The 27,137-nt window shown below is 38.7% G+C and overlaps 1 protein-coding gene and 1 long non-coding RNA gene across 4 annotated transcripts; both read left to right on the forward strand.

Moving 5' to 3' along the window:
• Nucleotides 1–6,348: 6,348 nt before the first annotated feature.
• On the forward strand, nucleotides 6,349–10,007 carry LOC133739788 (uncharacterized). 2 transcript variants are annotated; one of them, XR_009860823.1, is made up of 7 exons: nucleotides 6,349–6,748; nucleotides 6,837–6,975; nucleotides 7,438–7,533; nucleotides 7,768–7,863; nucleotides 8,345–8,443; nucleotides 9,524–9,732; nucleotides 9,829–10,007. It is a non-coding gene; the product is annotated as an uncharacterized LOC133739788 (long non-coding RNA). The 2 variants fall into 2 exon arrangements; XR_009860822.1 differs by having other exon boundaries at nucleotides 9,524–10,007.
• Nucleotides 10,008–20,014: 10,007 nt separating this feature from the next.
• On the forward strand, nucleotides 20,015–25,383 carry LOC133725217 (proline-rich receptor-like protein kinase PERK1). Of its 2 annotated transcripts, XM_062152374.1 has the most exons (9): nucleotides 20,015–20,431; nucleotides 21,731–22,198; nucleotides 22,318–22,404; nucleotides 22,510–22,580; nucleotides 23,245–23,321; nucleotides 23,444–23,591; nucleotides 23,848–24,009; nucleotides 24,537–24,837; nucleotides 24,909–25,383. In XM_062152374.1, the coding sequence occupies exons 1-9, from the start codon at nucleotides 20,098–20,100 to the stop codon at nucleotides 24,914–24,916; spliced, it is 1,656 nt and encodes a 551-aa protein (XP_062008358.1). In that variant the 5' UTR covers nucleotides 20,015–20,097; the 3' UTR covers nucleotides 24,917–25,383. The 2 variants fall into 2 exon arrangements, with proteins under 2 accessions (XP_062008358.1, XP_062008357.1); XM_062152373.1 differs by having other exon boundaries at nucleotides 20,016–20,431; nucleotides 24,537–25,383.
• The last annotated feature ends 1,754 nt before the right edge of the window (nucleotides 25,384–27,137 follow it).

Consider the following 27,137-nt stretch of genomic DNA (forward strand, 5'->3'; position numbering starts at 1 on the left):
GGCTATGTGCCCATTCCCATTCCGGAGAATGCGAGCATAGAGGAGCGACTTGCTATCTTTCAACAGAACACTGCTTCGTATTATGCGAATTTGAAAAATGTCCTGGCAGCGCAGCAGAAGAGGATGGATGAACTTTTCCAATCAGCCCAACAAGAGCCGTGGTAGACTTGGGAGCAGCTGGCCGACGTGACCCAACCAGCCCAAGAAAACCACCAGCAGTCGATGAATGTCGTCGCGACCCAGCACAAACAGACCTCATCGGAGTCCGCGACCATGCACAAGAATGACGCCAATCTGACTGCAACTCATGTGGATTCGCAACATGGGGAGGTTCACGCCATCAACACAAAGCTAGAGAGCTCCTTGAAAAGTCAAGAAGCGGCGCGCGAAGATGGTGTTACCAAAATTGAATTGCCTATAAGAGGCGATCAATTTAAAAGCAAAAACCTTCCACTCGACCAGCCCGTCGCAGAAGAAGAAAGTAGCTTGCCCATTGTTGAATCACAGCCTTACATAGAGGCTACTTATGGAGAACGTCATCAACAAGATTGTTCTTCAGACAAGAAAATTGTCTCTGAACAAATATCTGATGTCTCCACTGATCAAGCCAAATATGTGGCTACTGATCAGATGCATGGGGGGCAAGATATGACCCATGATCATCCCTTTGATCAAGAGAAGTTGGCGACAGTTGGCGACAAAGCCGATCTTGGGACACCGTCATCTCCCAAATTGCAATTGAAGATCATGCCTCGTCAACCAACAAAGATACTTGGGGGGCAAGATTACCCCTCTCTCGAGCCAAATTCCTCCAAATTCTTCAAGGAGAAGTATCTTTGTTCTTTTCCTACAAGCTCTCACAGGAGGGATTTTTACCCTACAAATTTTTATACATCGGAGCTTGGAGTGAAGCATAGATGGCCTCCCCCGTGGCCTTCTGGAGGTTAGCCAAATATAGTGCTGCTAACTTCTTTCTTTGTTTTTAAATTTCCTGTCAATTTTCACTTTTCATTTTTATTTTCGTCATTTGTGAATACGGAATAGGTGAAGTCTCTTTTGTTAATATTGGCCTAAACTCCTTATTGGTGCCTAGTTCAGGTCCTTTAAGGTTAAGGGCGGCTTTTATTAACACTTATTGAACTGTCTTCACACTTATGGCCTTTCTCATCTTAGTAAGTATAGCCTATGTGAAATGGTGTCTAGAAAGGGGACAACGTTCATGACAGGTTCTTGAATCCAGAAGTGCGTGCAAATGGGCCTAAACCACTATGTGGGAGTAGCTCATGCCAAAATGGATTTTGCCTCTCTTGTTCGCCCTCCCCCACCTGGCCATTTCAGTAAGGTTGCCCAAAGGATTTGAAAGAAAATTTGTGTCTAGACGACTATACTTGGGCCGCATGTCTAAACCTTGATTCACAATGTCTTATTAAAAAAAAAAAAAAAAAAAAATACAAAAAATACAAAAATACAAAAAGAGTTTCAAATTTGTGCGTCGCGGAGGATGCAAAAAATTGTGTTCTTGCCTAATAGTGGATGGAACTTGCTAATATACTTAAGAGGCCATTGGTATTGGTCTGGGCACATATACAAGAGGCATTTAATATGCCTAGTATGGTATTAGCAGTGGAGGAGGTCAAATCAATATTTTTGCCAATAATTGTGGCGAAAGCTGGGTTGCGAATTGTTGGCAGCGAAGTGGTTTTAATTACATGGCCTCGCAAAGGATGGTTCGCGAAGGAACACTGGCGATTAATATATGTATGCTCACTATGTATAATTAAGAGGGAGAGAGGCCACTGTTCAAGTAATTTTAGTCAAGCCAATACAAGTGGCTTTGGAGCAACGACATTATAAGAGGAGTGCTGATTCAAGACCTCTTTAGTCAAGACAAGGACCTTTGACTTCGAGGTCTGGGGGGCAATGTTTGGACCCAAAATAAACATTTTGGCCTGACAAGGCGTGTCTTGGAGAAATTGAGGCGTGTCTTGGAGAAATTGAGCCAATGTCAGTGGCTCAAGCTATATATTGTCGACAAGCTCGAAATATATATTTAGAGGCTAAATAAAGCCTACTATGGAAGTATGACAAGTCAACTTTAGCATATTTTCCTACTTCGGCTAGGAAAAACCGAGCTAGACAAGGAAGGAGGGGTGGCAGACTAACCAAATGAAATCGAAATGTGCTGAAACTTTCCAGATCCATTCTAGACAGCCCAAGGATCATTTCTTATGAAGAGTGCAAGAACTTTTGTTGAGTGGAAGGCCTTCAAAAAATCAGCCCAATTTTCTACAGAAGCAAAACTGGAAAACTGGACCTGTAAGAGGTCCAGCAGCATTTTCGGCCCAACCACTATACCAAAAAATCTGAAATTTTACCAGGGTGATCTACACTCATAGTGGAACATTTCATATGAAGAAGTCGAAGGAATATAATGAAGTCTTGTTGGAGAAATAATTGAAGGAATAAAGGGGCAGAAACTGACCTAAAACCAGCTCAATATTCACATGTTCATGTTTCCTACCCACATGAAGAAAGCTAGATGCTTTTCTTCTTTTCCTTGGATATATTTTTCAAGACAATCTCTTTAATAGATCATCATCACTTCCATGTTGTTGCACCTTCATGCCTTGCTTTCATTTCATCATTTCTCTATCTTTTCCATATTTTACAAATCACTTTCATATTCCACTTTCATTATTTTTCTTCCACTCATCATTTCACTCTTCTTTTTCTTCCCTATATAAACACCTTCTCTTCTCATTCTAAGACACACATTCACATTCAACAACAACATCTCTAAGATGATCTAAGTTCTCTCTAGAGCAAACCTCTCTAAGAGCAACTCCTCTCCCTCTCTTTCTCTTTCTCTTAGCGGTGATCACACTCCTAGTCCTAGTCTTCTCATAAGCCGACTTTCAGTGCCACCAAACCCTCTGTCAACGTGCTTCGGTCCTAGTCTCCTCAGGAGCCGACGGTAGTGCCGCGACCACAACGGTTACAGAACCAGCCAAGCAAGGGTAACGCCCTAGCAACCCAGCCAAGCTAAAGTCACGCTTTAGCAAGTTCTCCTCACTTCCCGGTGGTTCTCGCTCTGCTCGATCTACAACATCGAGTATCGATTTGGTGATTTTCAAGAAGCTCAGCAAAAGTCCTCACCACGAGGCACAAAGAATCCCACGACGAGGTTGGTGCTCTCCTCGTCCACAATCGCTCAACAGAAGTCAGGTCAAGGGACACCCCCGACGACCGCACCCGAACGGTGCTGGCACGCCCGCGCAGAAAAGAGACTGTTGACCAGCTCAAGAAAAATTGGAGCCAAACAATAAGATTTGGATCCTTCAATAACAATAAGATATACATCAGAAAGCTTAATTTTCAGATTATGGTAAACTAAGACTCAAAAACTTATATGCATCCATATTTTCTTCGCATTTCCTCATCTGCTTCATTCTTAGAAAGCTTGGTTTTCTTCGAATTTCAGTTGGTCTAGCTCTCGTATCCAATTTGATTAATACCCAGATTGAAATCATGGTGGAAGAAGGTGGCAGCGAGGTTTTGAACGATACCCGGTCACCGGAAGAATGGTTATCACTGTTTGGACCCAAAATAAGCATTTTGGCCTGACAAGGCGTGTCTTGGAAAAATTGAGCCAATGTCAGTGGCTCAAGCTATATATTGTCGACAAGCTCGAAATATATATTTAGAGGCTAAATAAAGCCTACTATGGAAGTATGACAAGTCAACTTTAGCATATTTTCCTACTTCGGCTAGGAAAAAACCGAGCTAGACAAGGAAGGAGGGGTGGCAGACTAACCAAATGAAATCGAAATTTGCTGAAACTTTCCAGATCCATTCTAGACAGCCCAAGGATCATTTCTTATGAAGAGTGCAAGAGATTTTTTTTGAGTGGAAGACCTTCAAACAATCAGCCCAATTTTCTACAGAAGCAAAACTGGAAAACTGGACCTGTAAGAGGTCCAGCAGCATTTTCGGCCCAACCACATGGAATAAAAATCTGAAAATTTGTCAGGATGATCTACACTCATAATAGAACATTTTTTATGAAGAGGTCATAGTGAAATTCGGAATACTTGTTGGAGAAATAATTGAAGGAATAAAGGGGCAGAAACTGACCTAAAACCAGCTCAATATTCACATGTTCATGTTTCCTACCCACATGAAGAAAGCTAGATGCTTTTCTTCTTTTCCTTGGATATATTTTTCAAGACAATCTCTTTAATAGATCATCATCACTTCCATGTTGTTGCACCTTCATGCCTTGCTTTCATTTCATCATTTCTCTATCTTTTCCATATTTTACAAATCACTTTCATATTCCACTTTCATTATTTTTCTTCCACTCATCATTTCACTCTTCTTTTTCTTCCCTATATAAACACCTTCTCTTCTCATTCTAAGACACACATTCACATTCAACAACAACATCTCTAAGATGATCTAAGTTCTCTCTAGAGCAAACCTCTCTAAGAGCAACTCCTCTCCCTCTCTTTCTCTTTCTCTTAGCGGTGATTACACTCCTAGTCCTAGTCTTCTCAGAAGCCGACTTTCAGTGCCACCAAACCCTCTGTCAACGTGCTTCGGTCCTAGTCTCCTCGGGAGCCGACGGTAGTGCCGCGACCACAACGGTTACAGAACCAGCCAAGCAAGGGTAACGCCCTAGCAACCCAGCCAAGCTAAAGTCACGCTTTAGCAAGTTCTCCTCACTTCCCGGTGGTTCTCGCTCTGCTCGATCTACAACATCGAGTATCGATTTGGTGATTTTCAAGAAGCTCAGCAAAAGTCCTCACCACGAGGCACAAAGAATCCCACGACGAGGTTGGTGCTCTCCTCATCCACAATCGCTCAACAGAAGTCAGGTCAAGGGACACCCCCGACGACCGCACCCGAACGGTGCTGGCACGCCCGCGCAGAAAAGAGACTGTTGACCAGCTCAAGAAAAATTGGAGCCAAACAATCACAAGCAAGGGAGCTTGTTCCATTGGCACTGAATAGGCAAGAAAGGTTGAGGGATTTCCTGGAAGTCATTCCTAGAGCGATCCCATCACGATTATTAGACTTGTGTGGTCATTCCTGCTTCTCCAAGAATGCTCTTCGTAAGGAGCCATTGCAGTGGATCAATATTTAAGACATTGGAAGAAGCTATTGAATTGGCAGAATTTTGTGTCAGGTAGAAGTATGAAAGAAAACTATGAAAGAAAACTTTTCATTAATTGTCTGGTAAAGAGTTAATTACATATAAGTGCATATTTGAATGTTTTTTTAAGCCATAAGGCCACCAACTAGTTTTTTTCCCTCATAAGGCCACTTGATTAAAAAATGTGTTATATTTTGGATATTAAAAACCAATATATTTACATAAATGCCACTAGAGTACAAAAACAACAATCATTCTCTCTCTCCTCTCCGGTCAACTCCGGCGGGTCTCCGGCGAACTCCGGCCAACTTCCGGCGACCACAAAAGCTATTGTGGCTAGCAACAAAAGCTACTCTGATAAGATTTCCGGCCACCTCCGGCGATGTCACAAAAGCTACTATCACTAGCAACAAAAGCTACTGTCACTAGCAACAAAAGCTACTCTGGTGAGATTTCCAGTAACCTCTGGCGAGATAACAAAAGCTACTATCACCAACAACAAAAGATACTCCTTACCAAAAAAACCTATGCTCCCCAAAACAAAAAGCTATTATCCCCACCAACAAAAGATACTGTCACCAATACCAAAAACTACTCTCATCAGTCATCAGCAACAAATGCTACTCTCACCAACACCAGAAAACTACTTTCACCAACACCAAAAGTTACTGTCACCAACACCAACAAGCTACTCTCACTAACATTAGAGAGCTACTAACATAGGTACAGAAAGCTACGATCACTATGATGGAAAACCACTATAATAGTTACAGAGAGCTACTGATTTGAAAAAAAAAAAGCTCACTACTAGAATTATGCTCATAGACATCACGACAATTACATCGGTGAGAAATACACGCGATGTAAAACAATGTCATTAACATCGATTCCTCAAAAACCGATTTCTATGAATATAACTAACATCGTTTTTTACTGTTGACCGATGTCTATATTTTGAATCAAAAATTTTCAAAAACGCGGAAAAGACTAAGTTAAAAATTTCAATACGCGGGGAACAAAATTTTCGTTTCCACACACTTGGTCAGTTTTCCCACTCTCTCTGGCAGCCCGTTTTCATCCTTACTCACTATCTCTAACAAAACTGAAGACCCATCTCTCCGACTTTTCCTCAAAACCCTAGCCCACTCCTCTTTCCTCTTCCGCTCTCTTTTCACGGCCACCAACACCTCCTTCTCCTCCGCTCACTCCCTCTACTATCTCTCCAGCGCCATCGCCTCAGCTGGCAAGCTCGCTCTCTCTCTCTCTCTAAAACCCTCTCCGTCTCTCTCTGGGATTTCAGTCTATGCCACACAACAATTTCTCATGGACACAATGGAGCCTCCCCAGTCGCCAAACCTAGCCCCGGCAAGCCTCCAAGGAGAAAAACGCCTGCACCTTCAGATCTAACTATACGGCCTTGGATTCGAAGCCTTCGCCGGCAGCTAAGTTGAAGAGTCTGTTGCCGCCACAGCCGCCGCCGTCAAATCCTCTCAAACAGAAGCTTGGGAAAGACTGGGTATTCACATTTTTTCAACCTTTCAAGAGAGACAACTCTCAGGCCAAGCGGTCTAGCATTTTCGAACTCTCGCGCCTGTAACTGATCGCATTTCGTCTCTCGAATCGAATCTGTTTGATTTTGTTCTGGCTAGTTGTTGAGTGGTTGATTTTGCTGTTTGTGTAGGTTGCGGCATCGCGGTCCTGATTGGAGCGGGTTGCATTGCCATGGGGATTGTTACCTTGCTCATTAGCGATTGGTTATTGTGGACCCTGCCTCAGGAGATCAACCACTCTGCAACAAGGACAAGACCGTTATTATCACGGTACTCTCTTTCACATTTGAATTCTCAAACTTCAATTTTGGATGAAGATTAGTCTGTATTGTATTGGAGAAAAGATGAAATTTACAGTTTGCTTAGCTAGAATTGAGAGATGATCGATGCATTTTCATTACCAAAAGAATTAGAATGGGATATTTAAATTAGCTTGAGTTTCGAACTCTTGACATTGAGTCGTGGATTCTGAGTTTCGAACTGTAAATTAGTTTGATTCATGGTTATTAGGATGGAAAGTTAGTCCATTACATGTGCTAGTGGCAACTGGTTTTAGATTGACTGAGTAACTTAAATCTGTAACTGTTGATTAACTTTGATGCTAATGTTCTCTTTCCGAGGCTTTTACTAAGATGAGCAGAGTTTAGAGTGTATAATTGGTTTGGCTGATCGATCTATTTATCTGACTACATTGACTTAATCTTCTACTTGATTTTTGGAGCTGTCTTTTAGGTTAATGGTGAGATATATAACCACAAGCAGTTGAGAGAAACATTAAAGGGTCATCAATTCTGAACTGGCAGTGGCTGTGAAGTGATAGCGCATCTTGTAAGTAATCAATGACTTCAGCCATGCTTAAGTGACTTCAGCTATGCAGTCAAACTGGTAGACTGCTGCTTCAGTATTTCTTTACACTGATAAAAGAGTTTGTGGCTTATTTTTATAGTGTTTTTTACCTCCCTCCTTTAAAGCCTTGATCATTCGTATTTAACCTTTGATCATTAGATATGCTGAAGCTTTAATTATCTTGCATATTTAAGCTATTTTATATTTTCTTTGCAGGATCAATTTGGTTTGCTTCAGAAATGAAAGCTATAAGTGATGATTGTGAAAGATTGATATCTTTTCCTCCTGGGCATTTATACTCTAGCAAACAAGGTAAGTTGAGCTGAGCTCTAGTTACTAATAACGATTTGGGTTCATGAATCAACTAACAGCCTTTTAGTCAGCAAAAGTTTAAATATAAATCTTCTAAGATCCGCATATTTATTATGATGTTTTTGCCCATTTGACAGCAATTTAGAAGCAGGGGGAACAAATGCTTCTATTATTTCACTTGAAGAAACAAAAACATGTTAGCAAACTTTATTATACATTTTATACTTGGGGGTTTGGACATGCTTTATAAGGATATATATATATATATATATATATTTTGATATCACTAGAAAGACTTTGTATCTGTAAGTGTAAATCAGAAAACTCCTGAGTCTGAGTCAGAAGTTTCTTTCTTTTTGTATATTCATTTGGTTAACAAATAACTTTCAAGATGCCTCTTCTTAGTTCACCGTAGCTGAATTTATAAAATTTCAACTTTGTCTGCCTTAAGTACATTTTATTTACAATTTTATGTGTGCAGGACGGCTGAAAAGGTGGTACAATCCACAATGGTTTTTGGAGAAGATACCATTGACTCCTTACGATCCCATTGTTTTACGCGATTAGTTGCAACCATCACGTAAGAAATTAAACACCATTCTTGCAATTTTGTTTTGAGAAATGTGTTGCTGAGACTACTATGTAAATCATTCCTTTTGTTTACCAAAACCCTTGTTGTTATATCTGGTTCTTTGTGTGGATCCTTGCATTGAAAGGAAATCCTAAAAAGGATAGGTTGATGCCACTTTTTTCTCTGCTAATATTAGTGTTGGGAGTTATTTAGTTGGTGTGCAACTCTGCTAGTTGGGTGAGACTTTATGAACTTACTGAGACTACTATGTAGATCATTCCTTTTGTTTACCAAAACATTGTTGTTATATTTGGTTCTTTGTGTGGAAACTACATGGTATTCCCATGTAGTTTAAAGGTAGTCAAACCCCAAAACTTTTGATTTAGGCATTATAGGATGCCCTTTTAAGAAGTAATTTGCCATGTAGTGAAAAAGCTAGATGGGAATCAAATCAAATGTTTCTCATTTATACGAATGTACACAAACACACTTGTGCACATATCATTTAATATGGTTACTATTGATTTCTAAAGTGATGTTTACTTGATATATTCTGGAAACATATTATAGTTCCATGGGTCAATTCTTATGATGATGACCAGAAAAGTTTCAGTTGGCTTTAAGAATGCCGTCATTCCATGCAGACATCACATGTAATTTACCATAGGACCAATTTTCTGTCCGTAAAGTTTGGCCACTTTCTCTGTGTTTGTAGTGTCTATAAACTGTGTTTCTTAAAATGATTTCTCTAGAGCTGCCTAGGTTGTAAGTGGAAGATAAACTAGGGAAAGAAGAGCCAGGCAGCCTATCGACTCATCCTGTATAGATTACTTGTAGTTTACCACTTTACTAGGCACGTGCATATTAATGTAATCATGATTTCTTACCAGGTACTTCCAGTAATTAATCTAAAGTTCTTGATCACCTTTATATTGTAAAAAGTGTTATCATAAGCATAAGCATCCAAAGATTTGCTTTGAAGGACAGAGACGCCAAGATTAAGTATTGCTTGGGAACTTAGTGTTCCATGATTGGTCTTTCTGATTGATATATATGCGCAAATGATGTGACGTTGAATCTAATTTGCAGGCCAAAATTCTCATGGAAAAACTTCAGGAGCATACAAATGGTGACTGATGTATTATATTTCCTTTTCAATGAAGATTTGAACCTCCGATCCCACTGTTATTTAGAAAAAATTTTGTACCAGTTCTTTAGCACAACCTTTAAGTAGCACACTGGCACACTATGTTACTTCTTTTCAAATGCAGGCCTTGATGCTAGGATAGGAATGTCTTGTAAGCTCAATGTCTTTTTGTCTTTCCCTTTTCCTTTCCTTTCTTTCCTTCTGTTTTTCTTGTTATAGCTAATTGTTCATTTCATTTTATTTGCAGGTGAAAACAGAAGAACAAATGGGATATAAGTACGGCGAGGCTTGCTTTCGTTTCTGTTTCTAGTATTATGTACCATTTAGACTTAAATTTTTGTTTTATTTCGACATGTTATGCATAGAAATACTTGGGATGTTGTTATGTACTTTGAGCATCAACATTAATCAAAATTTATTTACTTACGATATGTATTCTCATTAGCAATAGTTACAAATCAGTTTATATATAACTATAAAAATGAAGTCATATAAGAACTAATACATCAGTTCAAAAAGAAAAAATTGATGTCCCATTAGCCAGTGGATAACAAAATATTAAGTAAGAAATGATGTAACACAACCCAATGAACATCGACTTATTAAGTAAGAAACGATGTAAAACAACTCAATGGACATTGAGTTATTAAGTAAGAAACGATGTAAAACAACACGATGGATATCGACATTGTGTAAGAAACGATGTAAAACAAATCAATGGACATCGATTTATTAAATTAAAAACGATGTCTAGTATAAGTATGAACATCGGTGCCAACCTCAAAAACTGATGTTTAATAGAAAAATGGACATCACTTCATAAAAGGAAACGATGTTTAATAGAATAATGAACATCGGTCGCGTAATACAAAAGAATGTAGATTCAATCTCAAATAGTGTGATATATGGCACGTACCCATAAAGTTATAAACAGCAGGCAAACTTCAAAAACACCGATGTGTAAGAGAATATAACACATCGTTTCTAGACTGAGTAACGATGTTAAAATGAATACTAGTGCTGTTGGACCTATATTTTGTTAAGCATTAAATGCATAAATATGAAGGTTTAACATTATCTAAAAACACCATTTTGTGATCATAATAGCAGTTTAACATCGATTCTAGAAGCTAATCCGATGTTTATTGTAGTATGGGACATCGGTTTTTAACCGATGTCTATTTTTTGCCGATCTTTTACATCACCCACTAACACATGTGTACAAATTTTTTTTTACATCGGTTTCTGGCCGATGTATATGAGAAAAATTCTAGTAGTGGCTATTGACATTAGCTTGAAAATATACTAACATAGACACATAAAGCTACTATCACGATATTGAAATGCCACTGGAACAATTACACGGAGCTGCTAACTTGAAATAATGAAAATGAAAATAGAAGCTATTGACATCATGTTGAAAAAATACTAACATAGACAAAGAAAGATACTATCACTATGTTGAAAAGCCGCTATAACAGTTATAGAGAGTTACTAACTGCAACAAATAACATACAAGAAATGGTTCATTATTCATCAATCAAAATACATCACAACACCATCAGAAAACAGAATTCAACCACAAAAACAAAAATACAAACCAGACTACAACACCATCAGAAACATAGATACCATAAGATCAAAATTGAACAATGAGGCAGAAAATTAAGATCCAATTTCATTACCATAACTCAAAACAATACAAAGCTACTCAGAAATCAAAACAATTGTAAAATTCACCGTCTCCATTTCTGCCATTTCCAAAAATAGTAGCAATACATGATTCAAATCACAAATCTATAAGAAAATCAAGAACTTAGCACAACAAACCATAGAACGATCAATTCCGGTGAGCTATATTCTGGCGACGTTGTCCTCATGCACGGAGACGGTGAGAATCTACTCCGGCTTGTCTCCGTTTGGTTCGGCTTCGACTGAGAAAGGTGATGGAGATGGAAACGACAACAGAATCGGCGATGGCGTTGAGGAAGGGTGCTGCCGGAGCCAAGGTTGAGATCCATCGTGCATCAGAGATCCATTTCGTGCGTCCGAGATCTAGTCGCGAAACGGCGCGTCTGTCGGGGATTCAGTTCCAGTCGCCGACGTGATGGTGGAGAGGAGTGTTTCGCCGGAGAGAGAGAGAGAGAGAGAGAGAGAGAGAGAGGCAGATGAGAGAATCGGAGATCTGGTTCCAGTCCGCGTCGTGCATCAGAGATCCAATTCGTGCGTCGGAGATCCAGTCGAGAAACGGCGTCGTGCGTCGGAGATTCAGTTCTGGCGATCTCGTGAGGTTTGCAACGATATCGATTTGGTTTGTGAGGGATAGTCGCGCCATGTCCTCTGAGGTCTGCAACAACATCTTGATTTGAGAGAGAGAGAGAGAGAGAGAGAGAGAAGGTGGAAATGAGAATTGAAAACGTATCAGTTCTATCGAAAAAGAGAGAGAGAGAAGGTTGAGGGCAAAATAGGTATAGCATAAAAAGAAGCTGATGTTTTTGTGGTCTAAAGTGACCTTATGTGACTAATTAAAGTTTTAAAATGACATTTATATGTAATTTTCTAAACTTTTTTATGCGAAAAACAATAACTTACAACATAAAGCTCTTTGAACACCCTACATTAAAGCAATCAAAATTAAAAGTTGCGAAAACCCTCACTGAAAAAGTTATATGTACGTTTAACGTTTATGTTGTTCTAACACTGTGAGAGTAATTAATTATCTAGTTTTGCAAAGAAAATTTAATAGAAGGTATGCACACGATAGTCGCATAAAACCATAATAATCGCACTCAGACTCAGCAATCACAACCCCCTAATAACTATATTCATGACTACCAATTGATTCCATCGCTCAATCACTTACCAATTCGTGCGTGTAAAAGTAACATATAGCTGGTCGATCAGAACATGAAACACAAACGACACAAACAATTGATCCAAAATATTCAGGGGATGAAAAAGTCAAGAACATGAAACACGTTTTACACAAGTCAATGGCTATTGCAATCGTGATATTTGCTTTCTTATTTTTGAATCCATTTGGTATAGAATATATAGACTTGTAGGTAAAGGGGATGCCTCTTGATCATCCACATATATAAGAATAATTATTGCCACTTCGAATTCGCTTCCAGCTAATCAAAATGTGGTCTCTTTAATTTGGTCTGATCTTGATCTATGCTTATTATGAAAACATAAACTCCTAACTCCAAGTTTGTAGAGTAAACTGTCTCCTTCGCCGGCCGGCCATATGTAGAGAATAGGAACACCCATCTCTAAAGCTCCATCACCGGCAGTACGTGTATTATATCCACCATTCCCACCAAGTGGAATAATTTTCGTCACTTCGATCATTATACAACGCATAAGATCGAATACCAAGATCCTAACCATCACTTCTTTTTTATCAAGATTGCTATGTCATCACCGGCGGAGGCACCCAAAATCACAGAGTACGAATCTCCACCTTCACCTCCGGATCGGAGAGCCCATATATATCTACCCCTTCACCTCCCTGATAAGAGGCTAGGATACGAATCAAGGTCACCAGCGCCATTGGTGACGCTTCCAGTATCGAAGGGAACTTCCGTTGGCCTGATCGCTGGGGGTGCGACAAGAGCTGTACAGCTGGTCGTTGCGGTGTGCATTTTCATGGTTTATTATAGGAGGAAGAGAAAGAACAGCAAACAACGTGGAGTGGTGCAGATTTACGATGGAAATCTTTCAAATGAAAATAACTGTGAGCATTACATTTTGTACGTACTGCATGTGTAAATAATTATATATCTGTATGTAGACCTATAAATGGACCGGATTTTGATCCAGACCCGCTCCAGATCCGTGGCTATTGGGCGGGTTTGGATCGAAAATTTTGATCCGTTAATAATCCGAATCCGTTTATTTAACGGATCAAATACGGATTTAGGTCGATCCAATCCGTTAATGATCCGGCCCCTTTTTGTAATAATAAAATATTATTTTTTATTAATATATTATTATTTTTTTAAAACTATAAAATATAAAATATGAAGAATTTCTAATACAATTTTTTTGCAGATATCTAAGGGACAGTCCACTACCCAAGATTCCAAGAAGCATTAAGAATTTTGATAACATAATTCTACTTTTGGTGATAGTTTTCATGTTGTTTTAATATTTTATTAATATCATATGAGGTATAATGATATAAATTTAATATTACTATTTAAAATTTTAAAATATTTGAAATTATAAACGGGTCGGATTAGCGGATTGGGTATCCGTTAATCCGGCGGATACAGAATTGGATCGAGCTATCAATGATCCGCCGGGTTAACGGAGCGGGTTTGGATCGAATTTTTTTTTAAGTAAACGGATTTGGATTTAGGTCGATCCGATCCAAATCCGGTCCATTTACAAGTCTATCTGTATGTTTTACTTTTGGGTATTTCTAAATGTACCCAGCAAATTTCTATGTAGACCCAGCAAATTTTTTATCTTCAGTAAAAAAAATAGAATTTGTAATGACACCCAGCAACTTTTCCAACAATACCCTTATTTTTAACTCACACCCAGCAAAATCTCATGCTCAATTTGCTTATAAGAGAGTTGATAAGTTTGATACGAGAAGCTTATTTTATTTGTTTGGATGCTTTAACTCATATGCTTGAATGAAGTGGATGGCTTGAGTTCTTTATATTGATTATAATTGAGCTGTGGCAATGTTTAGACTTGAGGCTTTGTTTGCATTATTTAGCATTGCATTTGCACTTGAAAAAGTAATAAACTTTGATTGAGAACTTGAAAATAGATTTCAATTTTACAGCAATAGGGAATGAGGGATTCAGTTTACATTACGAAACTGATCGATAACATATATGCGCACCAAACTATAGCTAGGACTTCAAAGGTGCTTCACATTTTCTGAAGAAAAGATGATAAGACCAGCTGCAAAAAGATATGTTTGGAAACAGATCTTATACATATCGAATTAGCCTAAATGCAGACCTGTTTGGTACCTTAAAAAATATGATTGGATCAGATGTGTTTTTTTTTTTTTTCTTTTCGTTTCTGTTGTATTTTCTTTTTGTTTGGTTGAGAAGCTTACAAAAGGTTGTTAATTTGGTTAATCTGGAAAAATTGCTTCATGCCTGACACTATTTAGTCGGCTCATCCCAGACTTCACATCTCTCTTTTCACACTAAAGTCCTTTTTTTTTTTTTAATTAACATAGTCACACACACTTGAGTCTCTCTGCATGTGAACAATTATAGCTGCTTTTATTTTTTATTTTTTTGGTTCAAAGACATACAGATCCAGGCATTATATAAAATGGAAATACATCAAGAAAAATAAGACAGAGGCAAACACTCATGGCATTTGTTCCCTTCATATCAGATCCCCGTCCTCTAGTACGAGCATTATTTCATTACTTGCTGGGTACAAATACAAAAAAGAGTTGTAAACTTTTTGGTTTCTTTTATGGGTCTTTGACCCAAAACACCAAAATCAGTCAAAATTGTCTCACTTACCCCAGCAACAAATTTTTATTCTCACTAACCCAATTTGAGGCAAAATAACAATTTTACCCTTAACCAAATTGTTTATTCCCCTATCTCTCTCCTATTTCAGATCTCGGTCTCTCTCCCTCCTCTCTCATCCTCGACGTACTCGTCGGTAAACCCGACCTGACTCACATCCAAATACAACCCTAGCTCTTTGTTTAGGCCGGAAGCACGCTGATTCCCTCCGGCGTTGCCAAACCGCCGTGCGACAAGGCCGGAGAAACTACCTGGAGGATCGTGCTCTTTGCGCTCTCGACCTTCGCATTCCATTTCCTGGTAATTAAATTTGGGACTGGTTATTAATTGGGGTTTCGCTTCAGCCGGGAATGCATAAATGGTGTTTTTGGTGCTCCTGATCAAGCTGATGATGATGATGATAAAGGTTTCATATTTATAGATATGACTCGATTTGCTTTTTCACTTTTGCAATTTTGCAGCTGGTTCTTAGGTGTGATTGTTTTGTTGTTTGGGGTTTTGATCGGTGGTTTGGTAGTGCATGCAGAAGACCAGTAGTTATATAAGAGACACCTGCCATATATGTCACTTTTTTATTTTTCTTTTTTTTTGGTACAAGCCAAATATGTCACTTTGGTATTTAATACTATGCACTTCCCGAGACTATTTTGGCTTCTCATTTTCCATTGAAATCGATTATGGTTTTTAGGATTCTAACCACGGGCATACAATTTGGGAAGCTTCTTATTTGAAACAAGCAGCTTCCTAGTTAATGGCTTCCAGGAATGCCCTTTAATCCCTTTGTTCTTTATTATGTTGATGATGGTTTGACAAAAAAAGAAAAAAGAGGTTGATAAAGGAGGCGGTGGCGGAAGAGAGGTTTGAGGTAGTTATTTTCATTGCAGTGGTGTTCAGAAAAAAAAAAAACCATAGACGTCTATTGGGAGGCAATAGACGGCTATTGGGGGGCAATAGACGTTTTGAATTGATGTAATCTTCTTGTTTTTTTTTGTAATCAAAGTTTTATTTGTCTAAATTTAGGGAGATTAGTTTCCATTCTGGCGACTGAAAGTCCTATTGGGGGGCAATAGACGTCTATTGGGGGGCAATACATGGCTGATAGTCGTCTATTGTGGGGCAATACATGACTGATAATCGTCTATTGGGGGGCAATAGACTATTGGGGCAATAGACGTCTATTGGGGGCAAAAAAAACCTTTCCTGTGAGATTTTCAGCAAATTTCGGTGGGCGGCGGCCTTGACCGGATTCCGGCGGCCGGTGATCGGGATCCGGCGACCGGTGACCCGATTCCGGCAGCTGGTGACCGGATTCCGGCAGCCGGTGACCGGGCTCCGGCGAAGTCTCCTATGGTTTCTCTCTCTCTCTCTTTCTAAGTTTCAAAGGGGTGAGGGTAAAATGGTATTAAAAAAAATAAAAAAAAACAAAAAAAAAAGGGTCATTGACCAAAAGCCCCAAAATGAACTAAAGTTATCCCACTTACCCCAACAACAAATTTTTTTTCCCACTAACCCAATTTAAATTAAAATGACTATTCTGCCCACTTCCTAATTAAATAATTACTCTCCTCCCTTCGATCTCTCTCTTCTCTCTGTCTCTCTCCAGACTCTCCCCTTCTCTCTCTATGAAGCCAAAACCCTCTCTCTCTCTCTGCCATGGCAGATCCGGAACCGGAGGACGAAGCCCACCTCTTCTTCTTACCCTCCCCGCCCAACCCGGCCCTTGGCCTCTGCGTATGCCAGCTCGTACCAGATCGAGCTACTCGACGCGTTGTCGAAGCGGTGCAGCGTCGTCCACGACGGCTCTATTTGCCGCTACGGCGATTTGAGTTCGAGCTCCGCTGTGAAGACTCACCAAAATCCATGGCCTCTTGCTGGGGAAGCTCAGCCCCTTGGCACGGTTACTCTTGGTCTCGAATTTAGTCAGCATCTGAAAATCCACACAATTTCAAAATCAACCAAAGCAGACTAAAATTCAACAATCCGATTACTACGATTCGTTTCGGATTTGGCGATTGAGGAAAGAGATCAAGAGAAATAGCGGGAGAATGTACCTCAGATCTGGCAATGCGAAATGCCAATCGGTGAGGAGGAGGAGGTAGGAGATTTGGTAATGTAGAGCAATCGGACGAATCGGCACTCTAGTTGCTTTTGTAAAGTATTTTTTACCATAATTGTTTTATTGGCACTCATGGGTAATACAGCTTTTATTTGTAAATTCTAGTTGCCTAGTTATTTATTTATTTATTTTTTTGTGTAAATGTGGGCAGAAGGCATAGGACGAAAAAAAAACGTTTTATTATCTTTTAATAGCCGTCTATTGGGGGGCAATAGACGTCTACTGGAGGGCAATAGACATTTTGAATTGATGTAATCTCCTTGTTTTTTTCTATAATTAAAGTTTTATGTGTCTAAATTTAGGGAGATTAGTTTCTATTCTGGCCACTGAAAGTTCTATTGGGGCAATAGACATCTGTTAAAGCGTCTATTGGGGGGTAATAGACATCTATTGGGGGGCAATAGACGTTTTGAATTGATGTAATCTTCTCGTTTTTTTTCTTTAATTAAAGTTTTATTTGTGTAGTTTTAGGAAAATTAATTACCATTTCGGTAATCTAAACGTCTATTGGAGGGCAATACATGGCTGATAGTCGTCTATTGGGGGGCAATATACGACTGATAGTCGTCTATTGGGGGGCAATATATGGCTGATAGTCGTCTATTGGGGGACAATAGACTATCAGGGCAATAGACGTCTATTGGGGGGCAATAGAGGTCTATTGGGGGCAAAAAAACATTTCCGGTGAGATTTTCAGCAAATTCCGGAATCCGGCGACCGGTGACCGGAATCCGGCGAAAGTTGGCCGGAATCCGGCGACCGGTGACCGGAATCCGGCGACCGGTGACAGGAATCCGGCGAAAGTTGGCCGGAATCCGGCGGCCGGTGACGGGATTCCGGCGGCCGGTGACGGCTCCGGCGAAATCTCCTATGGTTTCTCTCTCTTCCATTTTTTTTCTCTCTCTCTCTCTCTCTCTCTAAGTAACAAAGGGGTTAGGGGTAGAATGGTATTAAAAAAAAATTAAAAACAAAAAAAAAATCTTAATGGGGTATTAGGGAAGACTCCCTTAGAGTGTATTGGGTAAGAGAGAATTAAAAAAACTTAATGGGGTTAGTGGGAAAAAAATCCCTAGAAATGGGGTAAATGGACAAAAACCCAAAAAAAAATCTTAATGGGGTATTAGGGAAGACCTCCTTAGAGTGTTTTGGGTAAGAGGGAATTAAAAAAACTTAATGGGGTAAGTGGGAAAAAAATCTCTAAAAATGGGGTAAATGGACAAAAGCCCTTCTTTTATTGTTATTTTTATTTACCATGACTATTATGGTCATTTCGTATGAAGATATAAATGTCTTTTCATACAAAATTGATTTGCTGGGTATACATAGAAATTTGCTGGATACATTTAGAAAGACCTTTACTTTTGGGTTCACAACAGGACTTCTCTTAATTGCAAGTTAAACTTGTCCAAAACAAAGAAAAGGTTTTCGTGTGGTATGCTACAGACACACATATATACGATGATGAAATTTATATTCTACAGAAAATAAAGTGGAGTGGTTACGATGATGAATATGTTTTAGAATTATTTCGATTCTAGTAATTTGTTGTTTAGTTTGCCATAACTATCCATGATGATAATTGATACAGTTCAATTATCACTCCCTTAACAAAACCTCTTCTGTTAGATTTTTAGATTATATCCGTAGTCTAGTGACATAATTAAATTTTTCTTTATAAAAAAGAGGCCCTGAGTTTGAATTGCTAACAGACAATGAGTTCATTGACGAATTATTAGCTCAAAATAAGAGTAGTACAAACACCAAAGTTTGAAAACTCTCAAGTTAGGACAAACAGAAAACTCTAATGCATGCTAGTATTAGCCATTAGGGCAGATTGAATACTTTATTCATTATAGAGTAAACAAGATAGTACTCCGCTCGCGTAAACATTTACATATTGTATAATGTAAAAAATAAAATAGAAGCAATTCTTTCAGCCTATAGGTACAATAACTCATGAATTATTCTCATATCATTTAGTGTAGGAATTATTCTTATAGAAGCAATTCTTATATCATTTAGCTTCAAGCTTTTCCCCAACTACTCATTCTCATCAATGAAGCTACGGAGGTTTACTAATTTTTAAGAGATCAGATATCATTGCCCCCTTAATCAAAGATTTTTTTGTTTAAAGAGTCCTTAGTTTCAAGTTTTTATTTTTATAATTTGTATTTCTCCTTATTCACTTCACCAATCTCATTCATCCTGATGATAATGAGATTTGAATCTGTAATTTGTAAAAGTAAAATGGAATTGAAATTGGTCTACTCATTTCATTTCATAATCCCTTTATATAGGGAGATAATTATAACGGAAATATCAATTACAATGATGACATTAAATGCTGATTGATCCGTAATCCTTGCTGATTGATGGTAATCGCTAATTCCTTGATTCCCTCTTCGTCAGTCACTTTGACGAAAACACATAATGTGCTTCGTCAACGGAAATATCAATTACAATGATGACATTAAATGCTGATTGATCCGTAATCCTTGCTGATTGATAGTAATCGCTAATTCTTTCTTCGTCAGTCACTTTGATGAAGACACATAATGTGCTTTTCCTTTAAGATAATTTCATATTTTCAGTAGTTTTTCCATTAAAAATAATTTAACATAAAAATTTTGGGTCTATCCCGGTCAGAAGAATTAAATCCAGCTCATATTTTCTGTTATGACGTAATGCAATAACACGAGGTACAAACGGTCTCCCTCCCCCAAAATTCTTCAGAGACATTAACCAAAACCGGGTCCCACACGTTTGTTCATCTCTTCTTCACCACGTGTGACTATTCTTTTTTCACCCACTCTGCATCTTCTTCACCAAGTCCAATTCAAAAACCTCCGATTCATTCGCTACCTTTCAAACCTCGCCGGCCATGTCGGCGCCGGCCCCGTCCACCACCAACTCCACCTCACCTACTCCCCCTCCGCCGGCCGACGCTACTGCTCCTACCACTACTCCTCCGACCACCAACACTACCGCGTCGCCGCCAACCAACTCCACCACATCGCCGCCACCTCCGGCATCGACATCTAATTCGCCACCGACCATAGGGCAGTTGCCGTCGGGGAGCACGCCGGTCGGGGTTATAGTCGGAGTTGCGATAGGAGGGTTCAGTGTGCTTGTTGTAGTGGCCATTATCTTCTTTGTCTATCGGAGACGGAAGAACAGGTTGGCGAGAGCTAATGAGTCAGGTCAACAACCCAAAGGTAATTCATCAAAACTTACCAGCAGAAATCTTCAAGTCGTTTCAAAGTTGTTGCATATTGAAGTTTTGTTTTTTGGGATAAACCAATAGGTATAGCCGTATATTTGAAATGCATATCAGTAGTGGAGTTAAATTTGATGTGAAATTGATCCTATTAGACTCTAGTAGTGAGAGAGTCATTCATTTATTTTTTCCCGATTTTCTACAAGTGCTGACTTTGATTTAGATGTGCCACTAGAGATTAATATCTTTAGTTTAACAGATGATTTAGTTGTCTCCATAGATGTTTATCTGGTTACACTTCACTTGCTTTGTCTTCGTACCTTTTATTCGAGCTAGTTCGTTCCCCACCAAGCAGCCATTATAGGTCTCTGGACTAGGGAAAACAGAATGGTTTCTTCTATGTGTAATAGCGCTTCATCTTAGATAGTGTCGGAAGACAACTACCATCGATCTCATGCTAAATTGGCTTTCGCCTTGCTTTCAGTGAGAAAAATAGTGTCCGACATTCGTTTGCATGTTAACTTTCATGAAAGCTTATGAATTTGAATACAAAGTCATAAACGTTCAATTAGCGTCTAGATCAAATAGACCCTAAGCAAAGGAAAGCAGTCTTGTGCATCCCTTATATATTTAGCCATGTTTTTAACTTCCCATATGGCCATACCTATGATGTTAACTTCCTAAGGATGAATTGTATGGAAGTAAAGTCTGTGCTTTTTGTTTTAGCAAACTCAGCAGCCTTTGCATGAACCAGCTGTTCTGAAGATTCCAACTATTGAGAAGTTATTTAATAGCGATGTGCTTTCACCATTTTCAAGACCGTTTGATGAATTAAATGTATATTATAAAGGCATAAGAGGATACCATTTGCACTACGAAGTGACTTTTTCTAGCTGTAGTCTTATTTGCATTTGCTGTACAAGATTCATATAATTGGTTTGAATGGGAAATTCGGTACTCTGTACATCTTCATTGAATTAGTATTTGGTAGGAACTGTCATGCGGTTCATTGAGAGGAGAGCAAAAAAGTGAAGAGGTTACAGGTGATGCCAGCTCCTGCATATTTAGACAGGCTTTACATTTACTTTTTTATGCTTGTATTAGTTTTATCAGTGAATACTTGTAAATATGTTTTTAACATGTCAGCTGGTTTTTGGTTATCTCAATGCACTTTTTACTGATCCAAAACTCACAGTTACCTCTTATCTATGAATTCTCTTTAATATGTGAAACTTCCATTATTCACTAGTGGTGACATTTGATCCTTGTCATTCTTGTTGCCGTGTGATTTCTCCAGATGACCAATTAAAAGGCCCACCTCAAAACTTGCAACAGAACTATGCTCCTCCGTCAGCAGACAAAGTAGAAATGTTTCCAATGCCTACTCATTCCCGTAAACCATCTTCAACCGGTAGCGGCTATGGATCAGATAAACCGCCCCCAGCCTTTGGATTTTCCGAAAGCACATTTACATATGAAGAGTTAGTCATGGCAACAAATGGTTTCTCCAACGACAATCTTCTTGGTCAAGGAGGCTTTGGTTATGTCCATAAAGGAATTCTTCCAAATGGGAAAGTGGTTGCAATTAAACAGCTGAAAGCTGGGAGTGGACAGGGGGAGCGTGAATTCCAGGCAGAGATTGAAGTCATTACTCGTGTCCATCACAGACATCTTGTATCACTGGTTGGATACTGCATTAGTGGGGCCCAGAGATTGCTTGTTTATGAGTTCGTTTCCAACAGCACCTTGGAATTTCACTTGCATGGTAAGTCCTTTGGGTGGTTTTTGTTTATTATATTCCTTGCTGTTTTCCTATAATCACCAAAGAATAAAAAGAGGGCAGTCTGGTCTCTGAGAGAATCTTATCAAAGAAAAATTTTGCAGGAAAGGGGCGACCAACTATGACTTGGCCAACAAGAATGAAAATTGCTGTAGGATCTGCAAAAGGATTGGCATATCTCCATGAGGACTGTAAGTTCTCTTTGAATGCTAGCTCTTTTATTTTGGGAACTACATACAAATTTTCTGTGCTGTTATTTGCCTTGCAAGTTGCCTACTCTTGAGTGACATCTTCAGGTCATCCCAAGATCATACACCGTGACATCAAGTCTGCCAATATTCTTATTGATGACAACTTTGAGGCAAAGGTAGGTTGTAATAGCTTTCACATTTTGATACGATTCATCATACACTTTCAAATGTATAACGCTCATGATGTTCTTGCTGCATAGTTGGTCAAAAAGCTGGCAAAGGTAGGTTGTAATAGCTTTCACATTTTGATATGATTCATCAAAAACTTCAAATGTATAAAGCTCATGATGTTCTTGCTGCATAGTTGGTCACAAAGCGATAAAGCTTGATGACTAAAGTAATCTCATGAACACTGAGTCTGAAAAACAAACCCTTTATGTAAAAAATTAAAAACTAGACACTTAACTTGAAGACATGATGGTCAATTTGGTAATGGGATGAAAATCCTTGATGAGTTTGTTTTGCTTATAACTACAATTGAAATAGAAAAGGAGAGAAGCATGTATATACGAGGTCCAGAGTTGTTACTATATCACCAAAATCTTGATCCTTGATGACTTTATTTTCTTTCATCTGCCACTGCCCATATCAAAAACAAAGAAATGTGTGTTAGTTGGATATTACAGGATAACTTTAAATGTAAAATTTTCCTATCACTACTGCTTAGTTTCCGAACAAGACAATATACTCTTAAGAGGAGTTATTAAATTTATTTTTTGTTTCTTATCAAATGCAGATAATATTAATGTGTATTATGTATTGTATGTATTTTTTGTTCAGGTTGCAGACTTTGGACTTGCCAAGTTGGCCTTAGATACAGATACTCATGTCTCCACAAGGGTAATGGGAACTTTTGGGTAAGATCAATATAGTCTGCGTTACTTCCTGATTTATGGGTTCCATGCAGTCTAAGTTTGTACTGAAAGGTTGTAGTGGTTGATTTACTAACAGTTTTTCACCTATTACCTTACATATTCAGATACTTAGCTCCTGAATATGCATCCAGTGGAAAGCTCAGTGATAAGTCAGATGTCTTCTCATTCGGGGTCGTGCTATTGGAATTGATTACTGGACGCCAACCCATTGATAAAACTCATTCCTTCACTGATGATAGCATGGTTGAGTGGGTGCGTATACAATATGTTCACTACTAATTCTTGGCAGTTCATCTGCATCAGTTTGTGGTAATATGGCTGTATCTTATTAGAAGATAACGCAGTTGCTTCATGACCTATCCGTTTTATGTTATGGCTTTCTTTCGTCAAATCTTGCTATATGCTTTCATGGAGAATTCTCTGCTCTGCTCTCTCCCTGTGAAACTTTTTGTAACTATGAAAGCTTGAATGGCCTGGAAAGATTATAGACACTGTTATTGAATTTCAGGCAAGGCCTTTGCTCGCGCGAGCATTGGAAAAGGGAAACTTTGATGGTCTTGTTGATGAAAGGTTGCAGAATGATTACAACTCCAGCGAAATGGCTTGTATGATTGCCTGCGCTGCTGCTTCTGTGCGTCATTCTGCTCGCCGTCGGCCAAAAATGAGCCAGGTAATCTTACAAAGTTCCGAAGTTAGTTTGAGCTGATGCAATAGGTCTATTTGTCTTGTTTACATCCTCCTTTTTCTTTACAATTCAAATATCTTTCTATGAGTATGGAGTCGCGTAGGACCCCTCTTAATATATATAAATATGTACATATATATTTGGTGTGCCAGGCTATTACTTTGGAAGGATGTTTCAAGCTTCGGTTTTAGATCATCTTTGAAATTGTCTTCTTCTAAAATGACCCGTTTAGTTTTTGTTTTACATCAGTCGAGACCAACGGACAATAGGCCTAGGACCAATAGGTATTTGATAAATTATGGTGGAAAAAGAAACCCTCTTCCATGCGGATTCTTGTTTATGACTTTATAGTAGGAAAAACTGTTATCTCATTTAATGGCAAAACTTGAACAATGCGTGACTATATACACAATAATATCATGTGACTTTCCAAATGCTGATTATGTATGAAGCCTATACGAACACCATAGTTCAGCCTTTGGCATTTTATTCTAATATTTGATCAAAAGCAGGTAGTTCGAGCTTTGGAAGGCAATCTTTCTCCAGATGAATTAAATGAAGGAGTTATACCAGGTCAAAGTATGATATACAGTTCCTCTGAAAGCACACAATACAGCACTCATGAATACAAGGCCGACATGTTGAAATTTAGAAAGTTAGCACTAGAAAGCCAAGAGCTAGATCAAGGAATCAGTGAGACCAGTGAGCCCAGCAGTGATTTTGGCCAGCACCAATCTGCCTCCAGTGGTGAAGGCCAACAGACCACTCAAGATATCGAACACGGGCGAATGAACAAAGACAGCCAAGACTATGGTAAAAGCTCTTGACAACCGATTCCCAGATTCTTGAACAATGCTAATTTCTCCCACTCTCCACCCTTACAGCTCCCTAATTTGCTGAACCCCAGACGCTATTGGCATGCTTACTTGGAAACACCACTTCAAACCGCACATTTGGTAGATTGAATGTATCTATTGTTCAGGTAGGTAAGTGAGCTTTCCTGAGTTGCATACTCGGTTGTTTGAACCATTTAAGTGTTTCTTTCCCATACTAAAGTTTGATTGGATCTGGTGGCTAGTATGTTCATATCAAAATCTATCATTCCCATTAGTCCCCAATTAGCTCCTAGATGGAGTTGGCAGAGGGAACAAAATTGACATCATTTATTGTAGGCACAATTTGGAGAAGGAATAATTTTTAATGTAGTTTAGTGAAATCTTGTGTACATGTTGTATTTTTTTTTTTGTTGACCAAATACATGTATTTTGTACTCTGTATATCAATAAACTGAAAAGTTGGTTTGTCATGTCTTTTATTGGAATTTAAATTGTATTCAATATAGTTCTTGAAACCTTGATCTATCTTGTATTACAACTGTCTCTGCATGATTAACGATTGAGATATAAATTCTCAAATTAAAGCCTCTTTGATGCACTTTTTTTTTTTTCTGGAAACAAAGAATTTTCATTAAAGGGCCAGGAAAGCCTCTTTGATGCAATTGCTCTACTGATCATTCAATTGGATTCCTAAACTTTGCTGCTCCAAAAGAAACAGAGCACTTCCCCAGTTTTCTGTCTAATTTGACCTTCCTCCAGTCCAATCAACATATCTCACTCACTTGGAAAGATTTTTACAAACTGCAAGGTCCTTTGAAACCTAGACATCCCTAGATTTTGAAGAATATTTGGCTCCCATGTTACTTCCTTCTGAGGAAAAGCAGTTTATGATGTGAAGTTCAGTTCCATAAGCTTTCTCTTTTCTCAACTTTCTCCAAGTTTCACTGTTCATTCTCCTTCCTTCGTAGATACTCAAAAACCACTTGGCCAAAGACCTTATCTGCTATTGAAATCTTCATAAGCTTGGGGTGCAGTCGCTATTTCTAATCAATCATTTAAGTTCATTTGATGAATGGAGTTGTTGGGATTTTGCTGCTACTACTGTAGATAAATTATTGCCGGTACCAGTTAGTATACCATATAATCAAAACTAACTGTGCAGTTTATTACTTCGTGGTAATAGAGCAGTTTGAGTTATGGCAGTTTAATAATACATTTTAAAAAGAATATTGGTAACATCCTCCTTACATTCAAAATATTCAATTGTCCTAATGTGAGTCTGGAATACTTCGCTAGCCTCAAAAGTGGATATTTATGTTTCTGCTCATTGAGATTCCAACTTTCTTTACTGTATATTGCGAAGTGTTCCTGGCTTTAACTTTGTAAGGTTGTTCAGGAGTTGGGGTGTATCGGCCGTATCGGCTTTGGATGTCTCCTCATTCTACCTGATTAGCTTGCATTTTACATATATAGTATCATCCAATCTGGTGTAAGGGCAGGTTTTTTTGGTTTTTCTTATGGTTTTTCACTTGAATATATATATATTAGAACTCAGGCATAGCCATGAAATGAGAGCTTCCTTTCGAAGAACGTGCAAATGGTAGTCAAGATGTGTTGTTACTGTATTCATGAGGTATTTTATAAACAAGGGTGGAAGAGAAGATCATTGCTTCGGGACAGATGCATGTAGATTCTGTTTGGTAGAACTGTCGACATTCCTAAGATGTTTAATCATTTCCAATCTGACTGTAAACATGCTGATTTCATTTTCAAACCGATTAAAAGCAGGTAGTTCAAGCTTTGGAAGGAAATCATTTCCAATCTCATGATTTCATTTCCACTCTTTCTCTAGAGGAATTAAATGAAGGGTTCATACCAGGTCGAAGTATGGTCAACAGCTCCTATGGAAGCAAGGAATACGTACAACACTCATGAATACAAGGACAACATGAAGAAGTTCCAGAAACTAGCACTAGAAAGCCAAGAGCAAGAGTGGGTCTTCGTGTATAGGAGTAGGGTGAGTTGTGTTCAAGAGTGAGAATAGCTAATGGGTTAGAGTGATCTCTTCTAGGTTGAGATAAGTTGTACAAGTGGTATCCGTTTGGATACAAATGGCTCTGGTTGCGCATAAACTTGAGCTGTGTAATAATGTGCTTATGTAATTTTCTCATTAGTGAAGAAAACTCTCCGAAGATATAGGCATAAAGTTGGCCGGACATTCCACAAGTAGAAGTTGCAGACACGTCTACATAACATCAGATTTTGATCGCCCGTCTA

This window comes from Rosa rugosa, chromosome 1 (assembly GCF_958449725.1).
Source record: "Rosa rugosa chromosome 1, drRosRugo1.1, whole genome shotgun sequence".
NCBI lineage: Eukaryota > Viridiplantae > Streptophyta > Magnoliopsida > Rosales > Rosaceae > Rosa > Rosa rugosa.